Consider the following 22,365-nt stretch of genomic DNA (forward strand, 5'->3'; position numbering starts at 1 on the left):
CTCCCTTTTTAATGCTACGTCTGGGGCTCTGCTTACTTTTTTTGATTGCGCATAAAGGCCTTAAACCGCCTGTGGTTGTCACGGTGCAACTAGATTCTTGCCTTTAAGCTCAGTGGCTGGCCATGCACCAGCACCAACAGTTAGATCAGCCTTATAAAAGAGAACCTCCTGTGCCAGATCTATAAAAATGACCACTTCCAAATTGCGTATCTTTGTCATATCCCCCCCCCCCCGAAAGCTATTTCATATATGGACGTTCTCCCCTTATATTATCACAAACTGCTGCAAACAAGGTGAGGAAGCAGGATATCAAGGTATGTATGAAAAACAATAGGAACCTTGTTATGGTCCGCCTGAGCCCTCATCGTCTCTGACTTGGTAGGTGAGGAGGAAGCTTCCAGTGCGGTCAAGGCTCGCTCCTTTGACTCCAGCCACTTCAGCACGGAGCCCACCTCCTCCTGGACATCTCTCATCTTGGCCAACATGGAGGACAGCTGCTCCTGGTGCCCCCGTAAGGTGGCACCAAGCCCCTCATACTGCTGGTTGACATCTGACACGTCACACTGGATCTCTGTCAAATCTAAACAAAACAAACAAAAAAAGAGGGGGAGGGCTGAATCTGAGCCAGAGAAATGATTTCATTTCCATATTGATGGTAATATAAAGATAAAAAGTTAGAGATGGGTTCATATGGACAAAGACAGGACACCTAAGCAGATCAGCTGAGGTGATTCCAGGGGTACCTGTGCGGTTGTACCTGTGCGGTTCATAGGCACACTATACATACAAATGTGTGGTTTCCATACATTCTGATGGAAGGCAGGGCCAATGAAGTCACAGGAAATGCCAAGTTATTCGCCATGCATTTGAGAACAGACCAGACATGAGTTCCAAAAGGCACTTGAAATAAGCAAGTCTTCTCTACCCTGGTGCCCTCCATGTGTTTTAGCCAACAACTCCCATGAGCCCCAGTTGCATGTAGTCCAGCAACAGGTTGTGGGGAGGCTGTTCTAAACCCTCTCCCAAAATATTCACCTCAGACAGAAAAACCTTTTGCTCTTATTCTGCAAGTTCTCAGTATTTGCTCTGACTCCCACCATCTTGGCCTGAGGAGCAGCAGACAGGCCTCACAATTTGGTTTGAGGTGAAGCAGCCAGAGTGTTGTGAGAAGGTATCCTCCTTGGACACCAGGTGAGGCTTGGGAGGGGGTGGGAAAGGACCCTTGCAAAGCTTTTACTCTGCAGCATGCCCTCTCCCCTCCCCACAGTTCAAACAGAGGTGACACATGCTCTGGGGTTAGAGCATCACCTTCTTTTCTCCAGCTGCTTTATACCAAGTCAGACCATTGGTCCAGCTCACTCAGTGTTGCTTGGACTGACTGACAGCAGCTCTCCAGGGTTTCTGACAGAGGACTTTCCCACCTGGAGATGCTGGGGATTGAACCTGGGCAGGTGCTCTACCAGTAATATTTTGTCTTGAATACAGGGGACAACAGTGGGCACCCAAACACAATCTCCATCCATAAGGGATAGAGGATGCATCGGAATACCAGCTGCTGGGAATCACAAGACAGTAGGAGAGAGCTGCTGCTATACTCAAGTCCTGCTTGCGGGATTCCCACTGGGGCATCTGCTTGGCCACTGTGAGAACAGAGGGCTGGACTCGATGGGTCCCCTATGGCCTGATCCAGCAGCCAGGCTCTTCTTCAGGGCAACTAGCAACATGTGCCTCGGCCTTACCAACTTCCCTGTTAGTTTGAGAGAACAACAGGACAACACCAGCCACAGGACACAACTCACACAAGCACGCACAACAGTCTGGGCTCTCTCACCTTTGCAGGTGTGATATCCATTAATGCTGCCTACAGAACTTCCCCCAGCGGGCAGCACAGAACCTGAGCAAAACAACAGGGAGACAAGACAAAACGACAGAGACAAAACATGTTAGAAATACGGGTGTCTGAAAACACATGTAAGCGGTGCCCTTTGCAGCCATAATACAGCCCTTTCTAGGAGGCCACGAAGGGGCTATGTGCAAATAGAGACCAACATCTGAGAGGGGATGTTGATGTTTTAAAGCATCCACAGGACAGCTTCAGCAGCATCAAAGTGGTAGCCCAAACTTTTGAAAACACTGGGTCCCAAAGTAGGCGATACTGCCCTGGGAGCAGGATTGCTTAGTGGGGTGCCAAGAGGCAAATGGGTGGGGGGTGAGGGGGACGCTGGAGGTGCAAATGACTACCAAACATTGAAAAGCTGGCATTACTGGATCAAGTTCATTAATTTTGTTGAATTAATTAAACTAAATAGATTTAATTGGATTTTGATTACATGTGCAATTAATTGTTCCTGTTTTGAATTTTATTGTGCTATTAGTGGGTTGTGTAAACTGCTATTCTGAATAATGCTTTTTATAAGGTAGGGTACAGGGCACTGAGGATGAGTTTATGGAGTCAAGGGGGCAGTGGCCCAAAAAGGTGTGGGAACCATTGTTGTAATATGGTTAGAAATAACTCATTATACTTCTGCAGTGATTGCTGGTGTGGAAGCTCGTTAGCACATTTTTTGCTGTGGGTGTTTCATCTGGGGGGGGGGGCGTTTCCATGGAGATTGTCTATTGCGACAACCTGACTTCTGCTGGATCCTCACCCAAGTGCAACTCTACCAGCTTGTTTCCGGCAGCCCCCAATACCAAACAAAAGGCCCTCATTTCCACTGATGGCCGAATGCCTGGTTCAGAGGAGATATTCTCTCAAAAGCTCTGCAAGCAAGAGACTGTGATTGTAGTACACATATCAGCCTAAAGAATCCATAATAACAATGTAGAACTCTTGCACAATACCTTTTTATCGCCCTTGCATAAGACTTTTTGGTTTAAAACAAAACAAACAAACAAACAAAAAACAGATGGAGATGAATATTTCTCCCCACAAGACAAAAAAGCACAAGCCTCCATTATGCCCATTGCAAAATATGAAAACTGGCTGAAAACATTTGCTCTAGTGCACTTCCCAGTTTGTTGTTCGTTTTTAATTAAAGTTGTGCACTGGTACAAAAATATCGCCACACATGCCCAAATGTGGGCCATTTCACGGAACCTCTCTATGATAAAGGCTGTGTGTAAATAAAATCCCAACCCCAAAGGTGGTTCATTGTTGTCTCAGTAGCCGGTAGTGACATGTCACAACCTTAGCTTTGGGTGTTTGCCTGAAGCTCAGTTCCTTGTTGTTGCCTGGGTAACAACAAGGAAGACACCAAAGAACAATCTCCATGAAGTCATGTGGCTTGGTGCTGCAGCAGGAAGTAATCCTGTCACCTGGGAAACCAGTGTGACTGACCTTTGCATATATTAACGCTGTAAAGTGCGGAGCCAACAACACAAAAGCAGTATTTGGGTGGCTATTATGTTGCCCAATTCATGCACAAACTGAGCCACAATTCATTTTAGAATGATGGATGTGATTGGGAGAAAAAAGCCTCAGCATAAACAAAATTAGCACAGCACAAGACCACACAGCTTTCTCAATACTTCTTCCCCCACATTTTACTGAGTCCTGGGAACCAAATACCAGGGGGGGCTATATATGGTTCAGAGAACAGGAGGGCAGAGGTCTAATAAACCCCCAAGATCTACTAACAGACCCAGGTGCAAAAGACACACCATCAGTGGCGTAGCGTGGGTTGTCAGCACCCGGGGCAAGGCAAGTAATTTGCGCCCCCTAACCCGTGGATTTGCGCCCCCTAACCCTAACCCCCAGATGTTGCGCCCGGTGCGGCCGGCCCCCCCTGCACCCCCCACGCTACGCCACTGCACACCGTGAGACCAAAAGAGAAGCATATTCTGAGCTAAGGAATTTGCTTTCAGATCAAAGGCTGAACTGAGTTCACAGTCCTAGTTGCCACAAGCACAGCAATTCAGACAAAGGGCATGTCCAGGACTCTGTCTGCTCGGGTCTTGTGGGTTCACTGGAACAGAGGAAGCTACCTTATAGAAAGCCAGACCATTGGTCCATCAGCGGGCTTTCTGTGGTTTCAGGCAGGAGCGTTTCATAAACCCTCCCTGGAGACACCAGAGATTAAAAATGGGACCTTCCGCACACTAAGCATTTATTTAGTTATTTTAATTTATATACTGCCCTTCTCCCATAGATCTCAACTTGATTCACACAAAGCATGTGCTCTACCACTGAGCAGCAGTCAGCTGCTGCAACCTGAAGATTCAGACAAGGGGCGTGTAGAGGTGTGGCCTACGTCATGCTTGCTCATCCCTTGCCCTTCATGGATAATTACATCTAGGAGAAGAAGAAAATGAACTGCCTGCATCCAGGTGGCAATTGATGGCTTTTAGGAGAGAAGGTCTCTTGAAAACCAAAGTCACCTTAGGCCTCAAGGATGGATAACACCTGTTAGACAGGAGGGAACATCCTCTTCCTGAGCAAGGTGCTTGAGCAGATGGTGGCCACACAACTGCCACATTTGAGTATTATTTAGCTGTTAATCCACTCCCCCACCTCATTCAAATCAGAGCAGAGTGGTCCACACCAGCACACATTTGAATTTGTACTTGAGGAACAACTTCAGTCATCCCCATTCATACCCAAAAGGCATTCCCTTTTGTGGTCATCCCTGCCTTCTAATTTGTTGATTCTATTATGCTAATTAAGTACCAACAGGGCATGTTGCTAATAGCTGCATGGACACCATGTTCTTAAAAAAAAAAAAAAAACCACCCAAGAAGTGTGCAAAAGCAGAGTCAGGCAATTGTAAATTCTCTCTCGCAGTTTTCTGGTTTTGTGCAATCGAGGGGATCAAAAGGAAAATAGGGAGAGGGAAAGAAGGGACATATATAGGGTTAAGCTCTTGACATGCCCTTACCAGCAGGGTGGAAAAGAAATGAAAGCTATTGATAATTCTCAGCACACACTTTTTAGGTTGCTGCACAATATATCTGTTGCAGCCATTTTTAATGTGGTTTGCTTGTGCAGTTTTCTGGTTTTGTGCAAATCTGACTAAGCATTTAGAAAAAAATTCTGACAGTAAGAGCTGTTTGGCAGTGGAACAGAGTGCCACGAGAGGTGATGGAATCTCCTTCCTTGGAGGTTTTTAAGCAGAGGTTGGATCTGTCATGGATGCTTTAGCAAAGATTCCTGTATTGCAGGGGGTGGACTAGATGACCCCTGGGTCCCTTCCAACTCTAAGATTCTATGATCAAAAGAAAAAAAGTTCTCTTCTGGAGTTTTCTGGGGAAAGTTGCAAAAACAGCTGGAAAAGCAACGAAAACACTGAGGAAGTTGTGGGCATGGAAAAGAGAGTAGCAAAAAGTGACAATTAATCTAACCACCCAAAAATACCAAAACAAATGGTCAGCGACCGCAAGTGGAGTGGTTTGGAATCTAATTTCCTGCAAGGGAAGAAGTATTGAATTTAATCTTGTCCAAGGGTTACACGTATTAAATGGAGACGCAAACAGCTGCAAAAACACCGTAAACTCCAGGATGGACAAGCCCCCAATTCAATCTGGGTCTTGGCATAGAAAGCAGATTGGTCACCCTGATAAATGATTTATGTCAAGAGGGTGATGGAAAAGTGCTACCATACTGAATATCCAGGACCACTCATGACTTCCTGTATGTTCTAGGTCGCCTCTATAGGTTAGGAATTGTGGGAATGGCCATCCAGTGGTTTCACTCCACTTCTGGTGATTTCCAGAAGATGGCGCTGGGGGACAACTGCTCAGCCCTGTGTCATTTATACTATGGGGTCATGCAAGTCTTCATCTTTTTTTCTTTTTAGCCTGCTAGGCCTTTAAAGTGTTTTACTACTTGAAATTCTGGTTTTCTGCTGCTCTGCTTATTCTTTTACTTTTTTTTTTTTTTACTTTTTATAGCAACTTGCTGTATTTTGCTGCTTTATGTGCTGCAAAAATCCCTGGAATCATGAATGAAGAGCAGTATAAAAATCCCAAAATGAGTATAAATTAAATAAATAGAGCAACCTCCACCTACTTGGTGCCCTCCAGATGTTTTGGACGAAAATTCCCATCTGCCCCAGCTAGTATGGTGGGGGCTGATGGGAGTTGTAGTTCAAGACATCAGGAAGGCAACAGGTTGGTGAAGGCTGCTCTACTTGGAATAGAGTACTACAGCTGAAGTTTCAGGCAGAAATGGGTCTTCTTGAGATTCTTTAACAAAGGTAGCCTGGGGACTGAAGTGCTCCACCACATCGCCTCTGACCATCAATGTGAACACAAAACAAGAATGCCAGAAATGGGCGAGATCTTCCAACATGTTATGCAGAGTGCAGAATTGCTGAATCAGGACAAGCCTTATGGCTTATTCCCCAATCCATCCCCTGCCACACACCTCAAGTTTCTATGGTTTGGACAAATCAGCAACTGAAGTCAGGAGGGCTCCCAAAGTGGAGGAAGGACTGTGCTGTCTCTGTGGTCTCCAAACAGCTTTGAAGACACGTGCCCCTGTCTCTCTCACCCACCTGATTTGGACTGGGCATCAGGAGCTGTAATCTCAACTATCAGGCTCTCCAAGGCCGTCCCCCTGCGGTTGATCTCATCCACAAGAACTCCTTTCCCTGTCCATTCTTCCAAGATCACCTGTTAAAGAGATCACAGTCAGGCATCAGAAGGTGGACAAAGGCAAGTAGGGCATGCCAAGACTTGGCTGGCCCTGGTGCACATTTATATCTGACCTATCCCTTTAACATCAAGTGAATACTTACAGCGGCTTACAAATTTGTCAAAACAACAAATGAAATAACGTTAGAACATGGGAAACTATCAGAACAGATTTAAAGCATTTAAAATGCCAGTAAAACGAGTGTGTTTTCAATGCCTGCCTAAGGCTGGGCAATCAAGGGACCAGACATGCTGTAATCTGGATGCCGCAACCCAAGAAAGGGGCCACAGCAGAAAGTTCTCAGGTAGTTTTCTATGGAAGGAAGCAATTCCTGAAACACCAGGCTGGGCCCCAGGGAAAGGTATCCTCCACCAGTTCCACTGCACAAAGTACTATTGGATGCAAAAATCCAACATCTGGAGAACTTCAGCTTCCATGTTTTCTTTCAAAACCCATAATGATGTGAAGACAGGCCTGAATAGATGGCCATAATCCTGCCAAGTCTCAACAGAAAAGCGGGGAGGGGCAGAGCAGCTTTTGCCAACCTGGTGGTCTCCAGATGTTTTGGATACTGACTCCCCTCAGTCCCAGCTATCAGGTTTGGAAAGGGCAAGCAGAATTTCTAGTACTCAGGAACTGGTGCCTGGTGCTCTGCATATCTCTTTGCCTCAGGTCAACCTCAGAAGCAGAATATATTTTGCAAAACAAGCAAACTGATACAAATCTGCAATGGCCCAGGGCACGGCCTGAAGGCACACAATGCATCAGTCTTGCTGATGCTTAACAGGTGTGTCTGCCCAGCACTTGGGATGCATCACCCACCTGGGCAGCCCTTTGGGTTAATTTAATTTAATTAGTTTATTGCAAAATTTATAAACCGCTCTGCATTCAGAGGCTACCCGATAGAACAAAAGACAAATATCATTTGCACAATGCCACAACCCAGATCTCAAGATTAATTTTGGGGGAGGTGCAGAATTGTGATTTGTTCGTTCACAGAGTACACCACAGCTCTGGCTATAGGAAGACTAGAGAAAGCCTACAAGAGAGGGTCCCCCCAAGAGCTTCCTGTATTTGTTGCCGTTTCAGAGGAAACTAGCCCCTATTCAGACCATCAACCCAGATGCAGTGACGCTCTTCTGTTTATGTTGTTGTGATCTCCCTCCCTCAAGAGCACATCTTCCCTAGCAGGCTCTGGGACTCTTTCCTTCTTTCTCTGCCCACCTCAATTTGCTGCATCCGCTTCTCCAACTCATGGGTGCCCAAAGAAGCCTCTGTGGCTGGGATAGTCGCCTCTGTTTCTTTCAGCCACTGCTTCGTGGATTCAACCAGTTTTCGGAATTCGTCCAACTGTTCTTGGCAGGAAGATGCGCCCTTCTCTCTGGGAAGTAGAGAGAAAGGTGGCAGGTAAAAAAGTGGGCCAGCTCTGCTAGCCCTTTTCCTAGCATGTATTCCATCAGATGAATTCTAAGTCACCGAGAAGTCTGCAACCACAGCAGGCTCAACCTCAACTCCTGCTCCCAAAATGTGTTGGGCTGCTGTGTAAGGAATTATGAGAAAAACAATGTCCAAAGTACACTTAACAGCTGCATATATGCCAAGTATTGTTACTGCTCCTTCTGCAACACTGGACCACCTACAGTGGTGCCCCGCAAGACGAACGCCTTGCAAGACGGAAAACCCGCTAGACGAAAGGGTTTTCCATTTTGGAGGCGCTTCGCAAAACGAATTTCCCTATGGGCTTCCTTCGCAAGATGAAAGCCCATAGGGAAATCTCCGGGACAGCGGGGAAGCGCAGCGCTTCTTCCCCACTGTCCTCGGACCTCCTCCGAAGGCTGGCAGTGGGGCGGAAAGCCCTTCTCCCCGCACCAGCCTTCGGAAGGCTCCTCCAAAGGCTGGCGGTGGGGCGGAAAGCCCTTCTCCCCGTGCCAGCCTTCGGAAGGCTCCTCCGAAGGCTGGCGGTGGGGAGAAAAGCCCTTCTCCCCACGCCAGCCTTCGGATGGCTGTCCTGAAGACTTGCGGTGGGAGGAGGGTTTTCCTTCCCACCGCCAACATTCAGAATGCTGTTCTGAATGTTGGCGGTGGGGAGGAAAAACCCTCCTCCCACCGCAAGCCCCGGGAACAGAGGAGAAGCGCTGCGCCCCTTCCCCTCTGTTCCCGTACCTGTCCTGAAGGCTTGCGGTGGGGAGAAAAGCCCTTCTCCGCACCGCCAGCCTGGCAAGCGGTTTCCATAGGAACACATTAATTGATTTTCAATGCATTCCTATGGGAAACCGTGCTTCGCAAGACGAAAAACTCGCAAGAAGAAAAAACTTGCGGAACGAATTAATTTCGTCTTGCGAGGCACCACTGTATTTGGGACATTGTTGCTCAGTCCAATGGATTAAGGACTGAAAGGAAATCTCAGCCTCTTCATGCTCTGTTCTTCGTTCCTGGCTGATCAGGCCCTAACAAGGTTATCCACCCACCACAGAAAAGTGAGCAGACGTTTAGACTAAGTTCTCCTGTTAAGTAAATTCTGCCAAAGCCAACCACCACCTCCCAGTCATGCTGAGAAAACACTGAGGCAGAGATGGTCTACACCCTTCCCGAAACCTTCAAGTTATCAAAATGTCAGTTTATGACAGCTTTGTTCTTCAACCTTCTCTCTGCCTCTGTCTCTGGTGTGAGGTAAGTAGGTTTTAACTCACTACCACCATCAAAGAAAGAAAATAAACTTGGTGTTCCCAGGAAAAGCATTGCCTTGACATGTCTTTGTCAGGCTGTGACTTTAGACAGGGGGGTTCTCCATCTTTGTGGTCCCAGGGACACATTTGGAAACCTAAGAAGCTATCACAGGCACGAGAAAACACTCATTCCATAGAAGAAAAACTGATGATGCTCAGACATCCTCCATTCCAAAGAAAAGACAACTTTCCCCCCACCCAAAAAAAAGCAGACAACTCCCTCCAAAACATGACCTCTGGAAAAAAGTCAAAGCAGCCCTCATTAAAAACAAAACAACAACAACGAACGAGAACCAAGCTTTAGATACATGTTGGTTCTGACATTCCTTCTCCAACTGGTGTGAATTTCTATTGAGCAAAAATTCACGACTAAGCACCAGCCACATTGTTTGGAAACCACACTGGCAGGAAAGGAATTAAGTTGTAAAAGGAGCCATATTACGAAGCTGGATCTTGGCCCCCTTCCAAACATGCCCTCCACCTCCGCAAAGGACAAGATGCAGGGCCACTTGCACTGTCTCTTGTGCATGTGGCACAACCCTCGGTCCTTCTGCATGCAAAGCAGATGCTCTACCCCTGAGCTGCAGAGTGTCTGCTCATCACCACCTTTGTATCACAGAGCAGCAAAGAGCACCCCTTACCGTTCCCTTGCTGCTTTCTGTAACTGCATGAAGTCTTTCCGCAAACTGTGCACCTTCTCCTGGTGTGAGGAGGAGCTTGCTGCTGCAAAACCACAAGAGCTCAGCTCCGTGGTCAGATGTTCCAATGTGTCTAAGTCCTCGTGGTGCTGCTTCATCTCAGAATTCAATTCCTGGCAACAAAGCAGGGGTGGATGGAATGTTGCCATTAGAACAAAGAGCAGTGTCCAACACACAGGTCCAAGTTGGTCCTCTGGGACAAATTCACTACAGAAAGCCGCCAGTGGAGACTGCACAGCTCATGTCAGCTCCTGGAAGCCATGTGTGACTAGGGGTGTTGTGGGGAGGCAGAAGGGATATGCATGTGTGTGTGTATGTGCGAAGAATTTTTATTCAGATCATGCTGAAAGGCAATTATACCAAATTTGCACTTCCCAAAACAACACACAAGCCAAAATGCAGCCATCCTTTGAAATTCACACTTCTCTAAATTTTGCATATATGAGGTAAAGTGAGCATTAAAAGGCTCCTATTAGTGAAAGTCAATTGTCAATATTTGGTTTGATTGTACTGCTAGCCACTTTGAGCTTCCAACGAGGAAAGGTGGAGTACAGAACTATTAAGTAAAGGCCAATTTGAGGGCCATATTCCTTCCTTGTTAACATTTAGGGGCCACATGCTAGCAACGGGCAGGGCCAATGCAAAAGGCAGCTGGGTGGATCCACCCCACTCTCCCTCACTTACACACCCACCCACATAAGAGACACCCACTTATTCACAAACTCCTTCCCTCCTCCATCTTGCTCTCTCACACACATTCTCCCCCAGCAATCAGGATTACAAATGAGCCCTCGTTTTCAGTGTTCAAACTCTGAGCATGCTGCATTCCCATGCATGTAAAAGCTGCTTTATTCTGAGCCAGACCTTTGGTCCATCAAGTCCCCAAAGGCCTTTCCCAGCTTTGCACCTCAAAGTGCCAGGGACTGGACCTAGGCACCTGTGCATACAATCCTGTGGCTCCACTCCTGAGCTATGCCTGGTCCCCCATCACTCCTCTCTGTCTCTCTCCACCATCATCTCACCTGGATCTGTTGGGAGAAGTGAGCAATGTCACGATCGGGCTGGTTTCCCGAGGCCAACAGCCGCATCCTGCTCTCCATGAACTGATGCAGTTTCTCAGAGAGGTGCTCGTACTGCTCCACCTTGGGGAGGAGATCCTTCAAGGCGTCCTCCTTCTCCTGCTGCTGCCGGCAAAGGCTGCCAAAGCGCTCTGTCACCTCGGCCAGCTTGCTCTGCAGAGCGGCAGCTGTGGCACTGTCGGCGGTCTCCATGAAGCGGGTCACCATCTCCCGGGTGGCTTCGAGGCTGCTCTTTTGCCTGGCGATGTCCTGCTTCAGCTTCTGTTAACGGACACACAAGGGCAGGCAGGCAGACATAAGGATTGGGGGGAAGGAATTCTGTTCTGCTCGCTTTTCACAGCCAACTGACCCAATCCTGAACTTCATTGTGGATTGAAACGCAACTCCCTGTTGGACTACGCATGTCTCTTGCTTTTGCAGTGCAGTTTTGGTGCATTCCAAAGTGTGCATAAAAATACTTTAGTCTACCCTGCACAGAAATATTTGGGAAGAAAACCATGGGCAGAAAGCAAAGACAAACCCCGGCTTACCATGTTTGTGGCGAGAGACTCCTGGATGGAGGTGGAGGAGAAAGCAGCCACGTCTTCCCTCTGGAGGTTCCTCTCTACCTCAGCCACGGACTGAAGGAGGCTCTCCAGCCCCTCCTGCACACTCTGGGACTGGGCGATGGACTTCTGCAAGAGGTCTGAGCGTTCTGCCATCTGACAGGATAGGTTCTGGAAACGGCTCACGAGGGAATCTGAGGGAGCACCAAATCCATTACAAACTGGGTGCGGAAAATTAAAATGGGTGGAGGGCTTCCAGTACAGTACCCCATAGTTCGTGTGGGGTCCAGCTGCCACAAATCACTCAGCCGTGTAAAAGGCCAACTAAGGAGGTTGAGAAATGTTATTTCTCAGAGCTGGCCAGCCCAAGGCACTTTGGTGCTGGAGGTGGTGAACTCAAACAGCACCTTCCCATTTCCAGAACCCCCCTGGGAAGTCCACAGAGCAACAAGGGCCAGAAAGCAGCTCTTTCCATCCTTACCTGTGGTTTCCTGAATGCCTCTGTGAACAGGTAAGGGCGCTTCGTGTATTTCCAAGAGGGACCGAGCTGCCTTCTCAAGCCTCTCTACAGGCACTTGGTGCTCTGCAAGGTCTTCCTGCAGGTGCTGTTGCAATTGACATGGCAGGAATTAGAGCAGGGACAGACATGAAGAATAAGCTGCAGCTCTTTGATATAATATCTCAATAAATCCTGGCTGTGGTTAGGGAAGGGCCATATGTTAGTGGCAGGGCATCTGTTTGCACATGGAAGGTCCTCAGATCAATCTTGGGCATCTTAAGGTAGGGCTGGGAGAGACCCCTACCTGAAAACTTGGAGAGCTGCTGCCAGAGACCAACCAATGGTCTGACTCAATAGAACACAGCTTCCTATGTTCATAATATACTTAATCATCATGGACACTCTGTGTTTTTAACCATCATTGATCTTGCCAACTTTGATGGCAACTAACTGGGCCAAGCTTTTTGGGGGTAGGCAGTGCCTTACGGGCAGTGAACTGGTCATTGGTTATTGACATACGTTGGTCACGTTGCACTGGTTTTTTTGTTGAATTGTTGCTGGGTGGGTTTAATTGGTTTATTCCTGAATCATAAGTTTTAATTTTGTTGCTATCACTTTGGAAGTCACCCAGGGAAATATTTTCATTATGAGATGAATAAATGGAATGAATGGATGAATGAAATATTCAGTGGAGAGGAAAATGTACTTTGCACACGTCTGTGCTCTTTTGGGGGCTACACATTCTATGAGATCAAGCAAGGCAGCATACTAGGCTTCCCCATGTGAGTGCCCTCTGAATGTTGTTGGACTACAACTCCCATTATCCTTGGCTGCTGCCCATGCTGCCTGGGGCTGATGGAAATTGGAATCCAACAGCATCTGGTGGGTAGCAGTTTTGGTGAAGGCTGCCATATATGTAATGTACAACGCCATATGCTAACCCAGATTCCTAACAATTCCAAGACTAAGCCAGGGGAGCTATGAGCCCTGTTCACTTACTTTGGCACTGGCAAGCTGCCTCTGTAAAATGGCTGGATCTGAAGAAACAGGCTCTGACAGGAGAGTTGCCATAGCCTCTTCACTCTCTTGTAGCCACGTCTGGAGAGATTCTGCTATGTCCTGGAACTGCTGAGAGCGATCCAGGAGCATACTCAGATGGGAACCAAGCGCAGTGCACTGCAAAAAAGGAGACAATTGTCACAGATGATTCTGCGGTAAGTCTAAGGCTAAGGTGCAATAGCAAGGTTCAGGTTTTGCCCCACCCCACACAGATGGATAGCCAAGATGACAACCATGGTCAGTTGTAGAGATCATAAGGGATTAGAAAGCTCACTTTCCAATTTCCCACAATCAGTAGCTTATAATTATATTTATATCCCACCTTCTCTCCAAAGAGCTCAAGTGGCAGACATGGTTCTCCCCCTCCTATATTTTATCATCGTGTTAACTGTGGGTTAGGCTAAGCTAAGAGGCAGCGACTAGCCAAGGTCACCCAGTGAGCCACATGGAGATTTGAACCCCCGGGCTCCCAGAACGTAGTCCAATACTCTGTCACTATGCTATACCAAGGCTATGTACAAATCATAAAAAAAATCAACAACATGGGAGGCCCACATTAAGCTCCAGGAATGAAGACATATCACAGTGGTTCCCAAAGTTCCCACCTTCCATGCTTTATATTTAAAATTTTACTGCTATTTTATTTTTCATGCATAATTCTTATCTGAATTTTATTGTGTTCTTATCTTCCTTAGTGGGTTGTGCAAACTGCTCTTCTGAATAACAATTGTTTTTTTGTTTTTGTTTTTAAAAAGGGGGGGTTGGGTGGCATTGGAGATGAGTTTATGGAACGGGGGGGGGGTGGTGTTGGCCCCAAACTTTTGGGAACCACTGTCCTATGGCCTGCTTGTTCTACATCCAGAGGTCTACACCTTCTTTTTATCACTGTTCTTGTACCTTGGAATGGAGAGAACTGTATCGTTTGGTGGCATCGTCCAACTTGTTCTTCACCAGCACCCCAGTAGCTGAAACCTCAGGCCTTGGAGGCCCCCCAGCAGTCCCAGCTTCTGCTGCCACCTTCTCTGCATCCAGCACTTTCTGCCCGGACATTGTCACAAAGCGCAAATCCCCCTTGTGTGAGATTACATCTTCTGCAAAGCTGCTCTGCCGCTGGAGCAGGGGCTGAAGGGACTCGAGGCTGCCGTCTCCTGCACGCATCCTTTCCAGCTCTTGCTCGGCCTGCTCCAGCCAAGCCTCAAACTCCACATGGTCCCGGAGGAATTTCTGCAGCTCATCCCGGAGCGCCTGTGATTGCTTGAGCCGCACCTCAGACTGAGACAAGGTGGTGGCATACTGTCCCTTCAGCTCCTCCAGTCTCCCCTGCAGCCTCTGCTTCTCCTCCGGGGCAAGACTGTGGCCTTGCTTGTCCAGGAAGGCCTGGGCTGACTGCGTAGCTAGAATGACTTCTTGCTGCTGAGAGAGAAGCTCCTGATGGCGGACCTGGAACAACAGCAGCAAACAACCAGGCTGAAGTACATCCAAGTCCACACTGACCGCGTGAAATTAGAACCTGGGCCCTTTACAAGGCTAGGGAGGGAAACTGCAGCCACCTTCAAAAATGCAAAGCCTTCATACAGTTCTGCAGTATCGAGCCCATAGGGCTAGCCCTACTGTTAGGCAGCATGAGGCAACTGCCACAGGTGGCAAATGTTGGGGGACAGCGGGGGCAGGCCTCCCTCCCTCAGCTGTTCTTTCTGACTATCCTGATTTTACCAACTTCTGCCAGAAGACAGAGCTCCCCACAAAGGAATGCGGTTCTTGGGGATGAAAAAGGTCCCCACTCCTGACTTTCAGCAAATGTGTTCTTAGCTTAGCTGGATTTTACACCTAGATCTTTAACTCAACCCTCCATCCAGCAGACCCCACCAACCTTCAAGCTCTCATAGTGCAAAGTGAGATCTTCTTCAACTCTGTCAGCCTCCTTGAATCCACCATCAGGGTTATCTTGGACTCTTCCAGTCACTAGACCCACTCGGTGGTGTTCAGCTTCTGTGAGCTCCTTGGGCTGCTCTAGTGATGCCACCCAGTGCAGAAGAGATTCAATCTTACTCTTATTTTCTTCAAAGTCTTTGACAGCTCTAATCTGGAAACAGAGCAGAGTGCATAGGAAGCTGATAGATTACAAAGCACAGAATGGGTAAATATGGGCTAGAATTTTGCATGCCGCAGAAGCATCCCACTACAATTCACAGAGCACTGGATAACACATAGCCTCTTATAAGTTTACCCAACTCCCTCCTAATGCGAAGGAGGGATCTTCCACACCAGTTCCAGGTTGTGTGGTGCTGTACCTTTTCTGTTTGCTGTTGCACCACAGTGCTCACAGCACTCTCAAGCTCCTTCTGCGCCGCCTCCGTCCTCTCTTGCAGGGACTGGTACTGCTCCTTGGCCTGGCAGAGCCTTTCCTGCAGGGATGCCAGTTCCTTGGGGTCCAGTTTGGTCCGGTTCTCCTCCAGGAACTCCTCTGTCGCTTTCAAGACACCGGCAAAAGAGGCTGCTCGGCTGTGCAGGCTTCTCTGCAAGTCCTAATGGCAGAAATCAAAAGAGCAGCAAAGAGAGTGACCATCTCTGGCATAACTGTAAGCTGGTATTCACAGACTTGTAATGATGCTGAGTTCTTGAGGCAAGAGGCCACTGATTTCTGAGCAGAGATTATGCTTAGATTTCATGCTGTCCTGTTGATTTTATTAGAACTGTTGAATTGTTAGTTTGCTTTTATATATGGTGCACCAACTCTGCCCTGGGATTACCGGCTTGAGGGATGTGTTACAAACGAAACAAAGCAAATAAACAAGCCACACACCTTGCATTGTAACAAAGACAGAACAAAACATGAGTGCAGATGCTGGAGTGTGGAAAGAAGAAACACCCAGCAAACCAGCCTGGTCACAAGGTGTGTTTTGCCACCTGGCCTACCAGCTCCATCAAGGGAAACACAGTGCAGTGGTCCAGCCTCCTTCAATTGTGTTCTCACCTTAACGTCACTCTGGCTCTGTTGCAGTACAGAGAGGTCCCCTTCCCTCACTGCTCCCTGTGGATCCACCAGTCTGTGCTCAGCCTGGTTCATCCAAGTGCACAACTCCTCCAGTTTCTGGCTGCGTATTGCCTGCTGTTCTTGAAGTGTCTGTTTAGATTTTGGATTGTTTAACAAAAACAAAGCACCTGTTAATGCCGTTCAACTCAACTGTTAAAACCACAAATACAAGCCAAACAAGTTGCAAAACAGAAAGCACTTAAGCAGATGCAGTCAATGGCTCGCAAGAGGCATCATCTCTCTCACACACACTCTCTTGCTTCACCCTTTACTTTTGCTCTAGACAGTCATTTAGGTCCATTGTCTGGCACATCAAAGCATATATGGTTTAAAATGGAGTCATTTGCCATCTAGGTTCTTTCTTCTGCCTTTAATTCCCTCTTTTATTCCCATATAGCAGCCCACTTCTCAAGGACTGATGTTGACCTGATGGCTTTTTCCTTGAAAGATGACTTATCAGAGGGAAAATGGATGGCAAAATCTGTGTGGCTCTTGCAGGAAAATCAGAGGAAGGAAGAATCTGGTCTTCTCCTTGAAGACCTTTCCTGCAAAATCCTTCTCTTTTCTTTTTTTTTGCATTCCAATGTAACACTTTTCATGCCCCTTTCTCCCACTGAGGGGTGGGGAAACACATTCACTGAACCCAAACATAAATCATTTCCATGGAGGCAGTTATTCTGGCTTATGCTGTCAGGGCTAGAAAGCAATTAACCCAACTTTTGCTTGAAGCCCTGTTTTTGCATCCCAGTCTCAAGAACAAAAGATACCTGGGGAATAACAAGCTGTGCTAAATGACCTTGCACAACTGCTATAAACCCAAAAAAATGTTATTTCTGGGAACAGTGGGAGAGATAAAGAGAGACAGAGTGAGTGTGAGTGAATTTTGGACACTGCACCAAACCAAGTCCCAGATTATCCTCTTGGGAGTTCTGCAAATAGGGCGTCATTGAGCATGATGTGTGACCCTGGGCCATCCTTCTTTCAACCAGTGTGCAATTTGTCTTTCCCTTGGTGCCTTACGATCAAAACATACAAACTTCTGCCAAATGAAAAACAGGGCTTTTTTGTTCATTTTCAGACATTCCTTAAGCCAAATAACAGAAGCAGTTTGAGGAGGAGGAGAGGGGAAAAGAGCACTGCTAAAAAAGCACTCTTCAGCAGCATAACAAGATCTTCTCGCATTAGGGATGGGAGCACACTGAATCTGAAAAGGCAAAGCAAAACGGTTAATACACACAAACACACATACACAAAAAGAAGAGAGGCAGAATAGGCACACATTACAAGGGGACAATTGTTAAACAAAACCTTACTTGTATTAGCAGTGTCTGAAGGAAAAAGAGAGGCAGGGGCATGCAGTTATGGGGGCTGCCAAAGCACACCTTTATTGAGCATCCTTGTGTGCACTTCTTAAGGGCCAAAGTGGATGCATTGCTGAACTCAAAAGCACAGAAGGGTCTTAGTAGCAGATATTCTTCCTGTTCTTAGAATATTCACTCTACATTCTCTAGATCAGTGGAGGGAAGAATTCAAGCTTGCTGAATCTATTTTGTGCTTCACTAGAACCCAAAGACCCACCAACTGGAGCCTGCGAGTGTCTCTGACATGGGTTCTAAACACCAGAACTGAGCTGAGCTCACAATGCTTCCACGTTTATATTTATGCTTCCTACGGATAATCTTCTAAAAAAAGGGCAGGGGTAAGCAATGGTAGACTGGACCTGCTGGGTAGATCTTTGGATGATCTGCAATGGATTGGCAAGGATTTCTGCTCCCAATTATTTAACAACAGCATCAAAATTAGGCTGCTAAAGTGAGGAAAGCTTGAGGGTAACCAAGAATGTGCTTATATCTGCTGGTAAAAGTATACAGAGGGCAAGTGCACCCGGCACCTTTAAAACACCAGTGTGCATATCAAAACTCCATTCCTTAAATATAAGACAGAACAGGGGCTGGAATGGTAACTATGTTTGCAGAGACTGTACTGATTTTTCACAAAAGACTTTCTCCAGTCTGAGAAAAGTCAGATGAACAATGGGTGGGGGGGGGGGAGGTGGTTTTGATTAAACTGCAGCCCTGAGTGGGCCTTGCGTGCAACTGTGTATTCTGCACTATTTCCACCATGTTCATGCTTTGTGTCAAGTCCTAAACCAGGGATAGGTAACGGTGATGCCCTTTGACCAGCAGGTTGGAACCACCCAAAATTTAAACAGTTACCAAAAGCAAGCACTGCTTGCAAAAGTTCTCCCTTTGTACCCACAGATTTTCTTGACACATCTGAAATCAGATGATGGAGGTGAGAGAAAAGTGGGCATGGCTGGAGGAAAACAGACTTGCAGGCCAAAGGTTCCACCTACCTGCCACAAACCATAACATACAAACCAGCACTCCTGGTTTGTTCCTCTACAAACAAAGCTTGGTGCTCAGTCTCTTGGCCTACTAAGCGTGACTTGTTTGGAGATAAACAAGCCACGAGCAGCATTTTGCACAACACATTAAAGAAGGGCTCATGGTTTGTTGCTCCTAACTCAACAAAGTGAGGAGTGCAGCAGACACAGTTCCGCAGAATAAGCTTGTTCATGTGCAAAATTGGACCACTGTGCCTGTTGCACTCATACTGTGCATCTGCACACCTATTACAGCTAAAAACCACAGTTAGCAACAAGTCCCCCAGACCCTGGGCTAACACTTGAGTCACAAATGTGTTGCTTTTAATGCTCTGTTTCTCCCCTCTTGCTCCATCCAAGTCATTACTTTAGCCTTCCTTATTGAGAGGCAAGATTCAGCCCCACCGCCATGACAGAAACCAGCTTAACTGGTGTCCCCCATTGTCCTTAGAACAGCCACCTATTTGGAGTCCTGACTCACTCTGTGAAAGGGAGGATGGAAGGAGAGAGACACAGAAATGAGGCATCTCTCTGCTTTGAAGCAGCAGCTGACACACTCTATGATGCCACAACTTAATTGCAAAAGGATGCGTACAGAAACTGTAGGAAGGGCAGCTTGGTTAAAAAGGAAAAGACACACATTCTGCTCCCTGTTAAATACGAAACAGCAAAGAGGTTGCCACTCCATCACTGTCACCTGATCTGTCTGCTCCGCTTGCTGGAGACAGACCTGAAGGACCTCTGCCCGGGTGGCCAGCCTCTCTGAAAGTTCCCGGAAGGATGTCTGCAGCTCGTTCAGCAGCCTCAACAGCTGCCTGCTTTGTTCCGGGGACAAGTCTTGAGCGTGCTCAGAAATGAAGAACTGAATGTCAAGGGCTGTTGCATCAAGCTGAGCTTTGGTATCTGCAAGGGGCCTTTTCAGCTCCTGGCCACGTCAAGAGAGGGGAAGAGGGAGAAAATGTAGCCACTCTGAGACTTTAGTCACCCACAGGATACCTTTGCAAGTTTCACGTGCTTGAATGACCAAGTGACCAGAGACTTTAAAACAAAAGAGGCTTAATGGTCCTTCATCAGGGCAGGAAGCTTTCCCTGATAGCCTGAAATTGACACACTTACAGCTAGGGAGAAGGGCAGAGAAATAGCTCAGAGCCAGTCTGAATTCATTCTCTGCCCCTCTGTCTCTCACACACCATGAATTTGTGCGTGGATGAAGGTGAAGCACCTAAGGATGGGTCAGTTTCTCTCAGTTTCTTATTTTCCCCAATCACATTTTTGCACCGGATTGTGTGTGGTTTTTAAGTCCTAATGAAAATTCAGCAGCATTTTAGTATACACTTCAATTACACAATTTTTGTTATGTAATTTTGCCCAATAAACATATTTTTGCAGGCCATTTCCCCCTTATATAAAGCATTTTAATGTGCTATTTTCATTAAAATATGCATTTATGTATGCATTCCCCTGGTATATGCATTTCTGTACTAATTATTTGCTTGGAAAGGAACACAAAATTCGGAGAAATGTAAATTTCAAAGGATGGCTGTGTTTCAGTTCACATATTGTTTCAGGATGTGCATAGCTGGTAGGTTTGCCTTTAAATGAGAAGTGAAATCAATTATTCCCACACAACTTTAGAGACACCCCAGGGTGCAAGCTCTTTCTCCCTGGGAACCTGATGTGGAATTGCAGCTTGATGCAGAAGTCTTGGTTTGCTTCCCAAATGCTCTCCTTACATTTGTTATATCTTAAAATATACATTACAACTACACCTTAAGACTTCAGGGTGTAGTCTGGTTTCCCTTCCCATCCCAAAGAAACTAAACCCTGCCCACCCTTCCCTGGGGAGCTTCTCATCACCCGGAAAAACAAGAAATGCCTGGCAATGTCACATTCGAAGTCAAACCAACGTAGGCAGGGGATGATGGGAGTTGTAGTCTGAAACATTTGGAGGGCACCAGATTGGCAAAGGCTTTTCTAAGTATAAAGGAATTGGCTGGCAGCCCTACCACTTTCTCCAAATAGCAGGTCATACAGCTTAAGGTCTGGCTTCCCAGCCATATTATCTTGGGAGGAGCCATTTGCAAACTCAGGCATGCCACACACCCACAAAAAGCTCTCAAGAGCTCCAGGCAGAGAAGAGGAAATAGTTGTGTTTTTTCAAATGCCAGATCATAAAGCTACACAATTCATAACCATAAATGGTTATAACTTACAGCACTCACAGTCTTGCACAAACGGTTGTGATGTCTACTGGCGCAAAATGCATGGGTGATGCTAATTGCCATCACAGATCCATTTTTAGATAATAATGCAGACCCCCCTGCATGGTGTGTGGGGGGGGTGGGGGGTGTGGAGCTTTGTCTAGACAAGCAAGGAGTCTCCACTAAGCAGAGTTCTTGAATCTTGCCAAAAGGTGTGTGGGGGGGGGGGGACAAAAGGAGGACAACTTAGGGCAATGAAAGAAAAGTGGAGGGTGTGGGGGTGGGGATGAATGAGGGAAGAAAAAAGAGGCCTACCAGCCTCTCTCTGGCCCTCTGAATTCATCCCCCAGAATTTCCATAAAGGCAGCCTTTGGTGGTCAGGATGCTGGCTAGCAACTAGCAGAAAATGGCTACCACCATAACAGCCCCGTTTGTGAAATACCCTGAAGCATCTGGCTCCATAAGGGAGCAACACTCTCAACCAGACAGACCAATGATCCAATACAGCAGGGCCATTCTCATGTGGCTGTTATTTGCAGAACTGGAAAGGTCCCAGAATGAGTTTGTAAATACTGAGGACAACTTCCTAAACATATGCCTTTTTACAAATATTGAGTAGCTGATAGGATAATTGCATTCATGGTTGAAATGAAGTGAGCCAAGGGAGAAGGCCCAAAGTGACTGGTCCCAAGGGTGCTCTCAGCAGAGAGTATAGGTCCCCTAGTTTGCATGCGGACAACCAGGAACTCCCTGCCCCCTCCGTGGGAAGTTACCACCCTCCCAGTCAGGCTTAGCCTGTGACGTTGCTATGGCAACTACCTTGTAGCTCTGGAGGCAGGAATTCAAGCTGCTGGCATCAGTTTTAGTGTGGGACTCTAGATGGTTGAGTAACTCTGTGGTGTCAGACGCCCAGCTCAGCAGCTCCTGGAGCCGGCCCTGCAGCTTCCCATGCTGCGCTAGGATTTCAGCCTCAAAATGAAACAACAACAGAGAAATAATTATTAAAACCAGAATAGGAACAAAAGGGCAAACCAAGGTCAGCCAAAGATGCCGAACCTTAACAAATACTGGCATTTTAGCTGACAGGCGCAAAACTCTTGAAGCAAAAGTGTCTCCACAAGGTGACTCTCCCCTCAAGATCCATGTGGAAGGAGAGCTCTTGTGAATGGGCTCACATATAGCAGCAGTAGCAATAGCTGCTTTTTAAACAATGTTGGGGGGGCACGCAAAAAAGGAAGTCTTTTTCAGTATGCAAGAAATTCCTATTGCTGTACGAGGAGTCATTGTGCAGAGAAAAGACAAACTAAGGGGGAAAATTATGCATGGGTGAATCTTTTCCCCACAAAAACTGTCGCATGAAGTGGCCCCTGAAACTCAGATGCACACACTCCACACAGGCAGTGTTCAGAGGTGGGACAATGTACGGTTGAGGCCCAGGACATCACTTAATTATTTGGCATTTCCCCCCAAAACATCTGCTGACCACAAAGAGAACAAGAACAGGATG

The 22,365-nt window shown here is 47.0% G+C and overlaps 1 protein-coding gene across 10 annotated transcripts in view; it reads right to left on the reverse strand.

The window, feature by feature from the left end:
- Positions 1–22,365, reverse strand: part of MACF1 (microtubule actin crosslinking factor 1) — a 203,976-nt gene that overhangs the window by 90,279 nt on the left and 91,332 nt on the right. For 8 of the 10 annotated variants that reach the window (XM_081203849.1, XM_081203847.1, XM_081203846.1 and 5 more), the window contains 15 exons: positions 21,678–21,827; positions 19,355–19,582; positions 16,212–16,361; positions 15,529–15,762; positions 15,108–15,320; positions 14,135–14,677; positions 13,178–13,354; positions 12,161–12,284; positions 11,665–11,873; positions 11,078–11,395; positions 9,999–10,168; positions 7,856–8,012; positions 6,492–6,609; positions 1,832–1,894; positions 339–580 (listed from right to left, as the gene is read on the reverse strand). In XM_081203849.1, coding sequence (XP_081059975.1) covers positions 339–580; positions 1,832–1,894; positions 6,492–6,609; positions 7,856–8,012; positions 9,999–10,168; positions 11,078–11,395; positions 11,665–11,873; positions 12,161–12,284; positions 13,178–13,354; positions 14,135–14,677; positions 15,108–15,320; positions 15,529–15,762; positions 16,212–16,361; positions 19,355–19,582; positions 21,678–21,827 — 3,096 coding nt within the window. The remainder of the gene's footprint in view (positions 1–338; positions 581–1,831; positions 1,895–6,491; positions 6,610–7,855; positions 8,013–9,998; positions 10,169–11,077; positions 11,396–11,664; positions 11,874–12,160; positions 12,285–13,177; positions 13,355–14,134; positions 14,678–15,107; positions 15,321–15,528; positions 15,763–16,211; positions 16,362–19,354; positions 19,583–21,677; positions 21,828–22,365) is intronic. The other 2 variants (XM_081203843.1, XM_081203841.1) reach the window with 2 other exon arrangements.

This window comes from Podarcis bocagei (genome assembly GCF_964188305.1).
Source record: "Podarcis bocagei genome assembly, chromosome: 7".
In the NCBI taxonomy this organism is placed as follows: domain Eukaryota; kingdom Metazoa; phylum Chordata; class Lepidosauria; order Squamata; family Lacertidae; genus Podarcis; species Podarcis bocagei.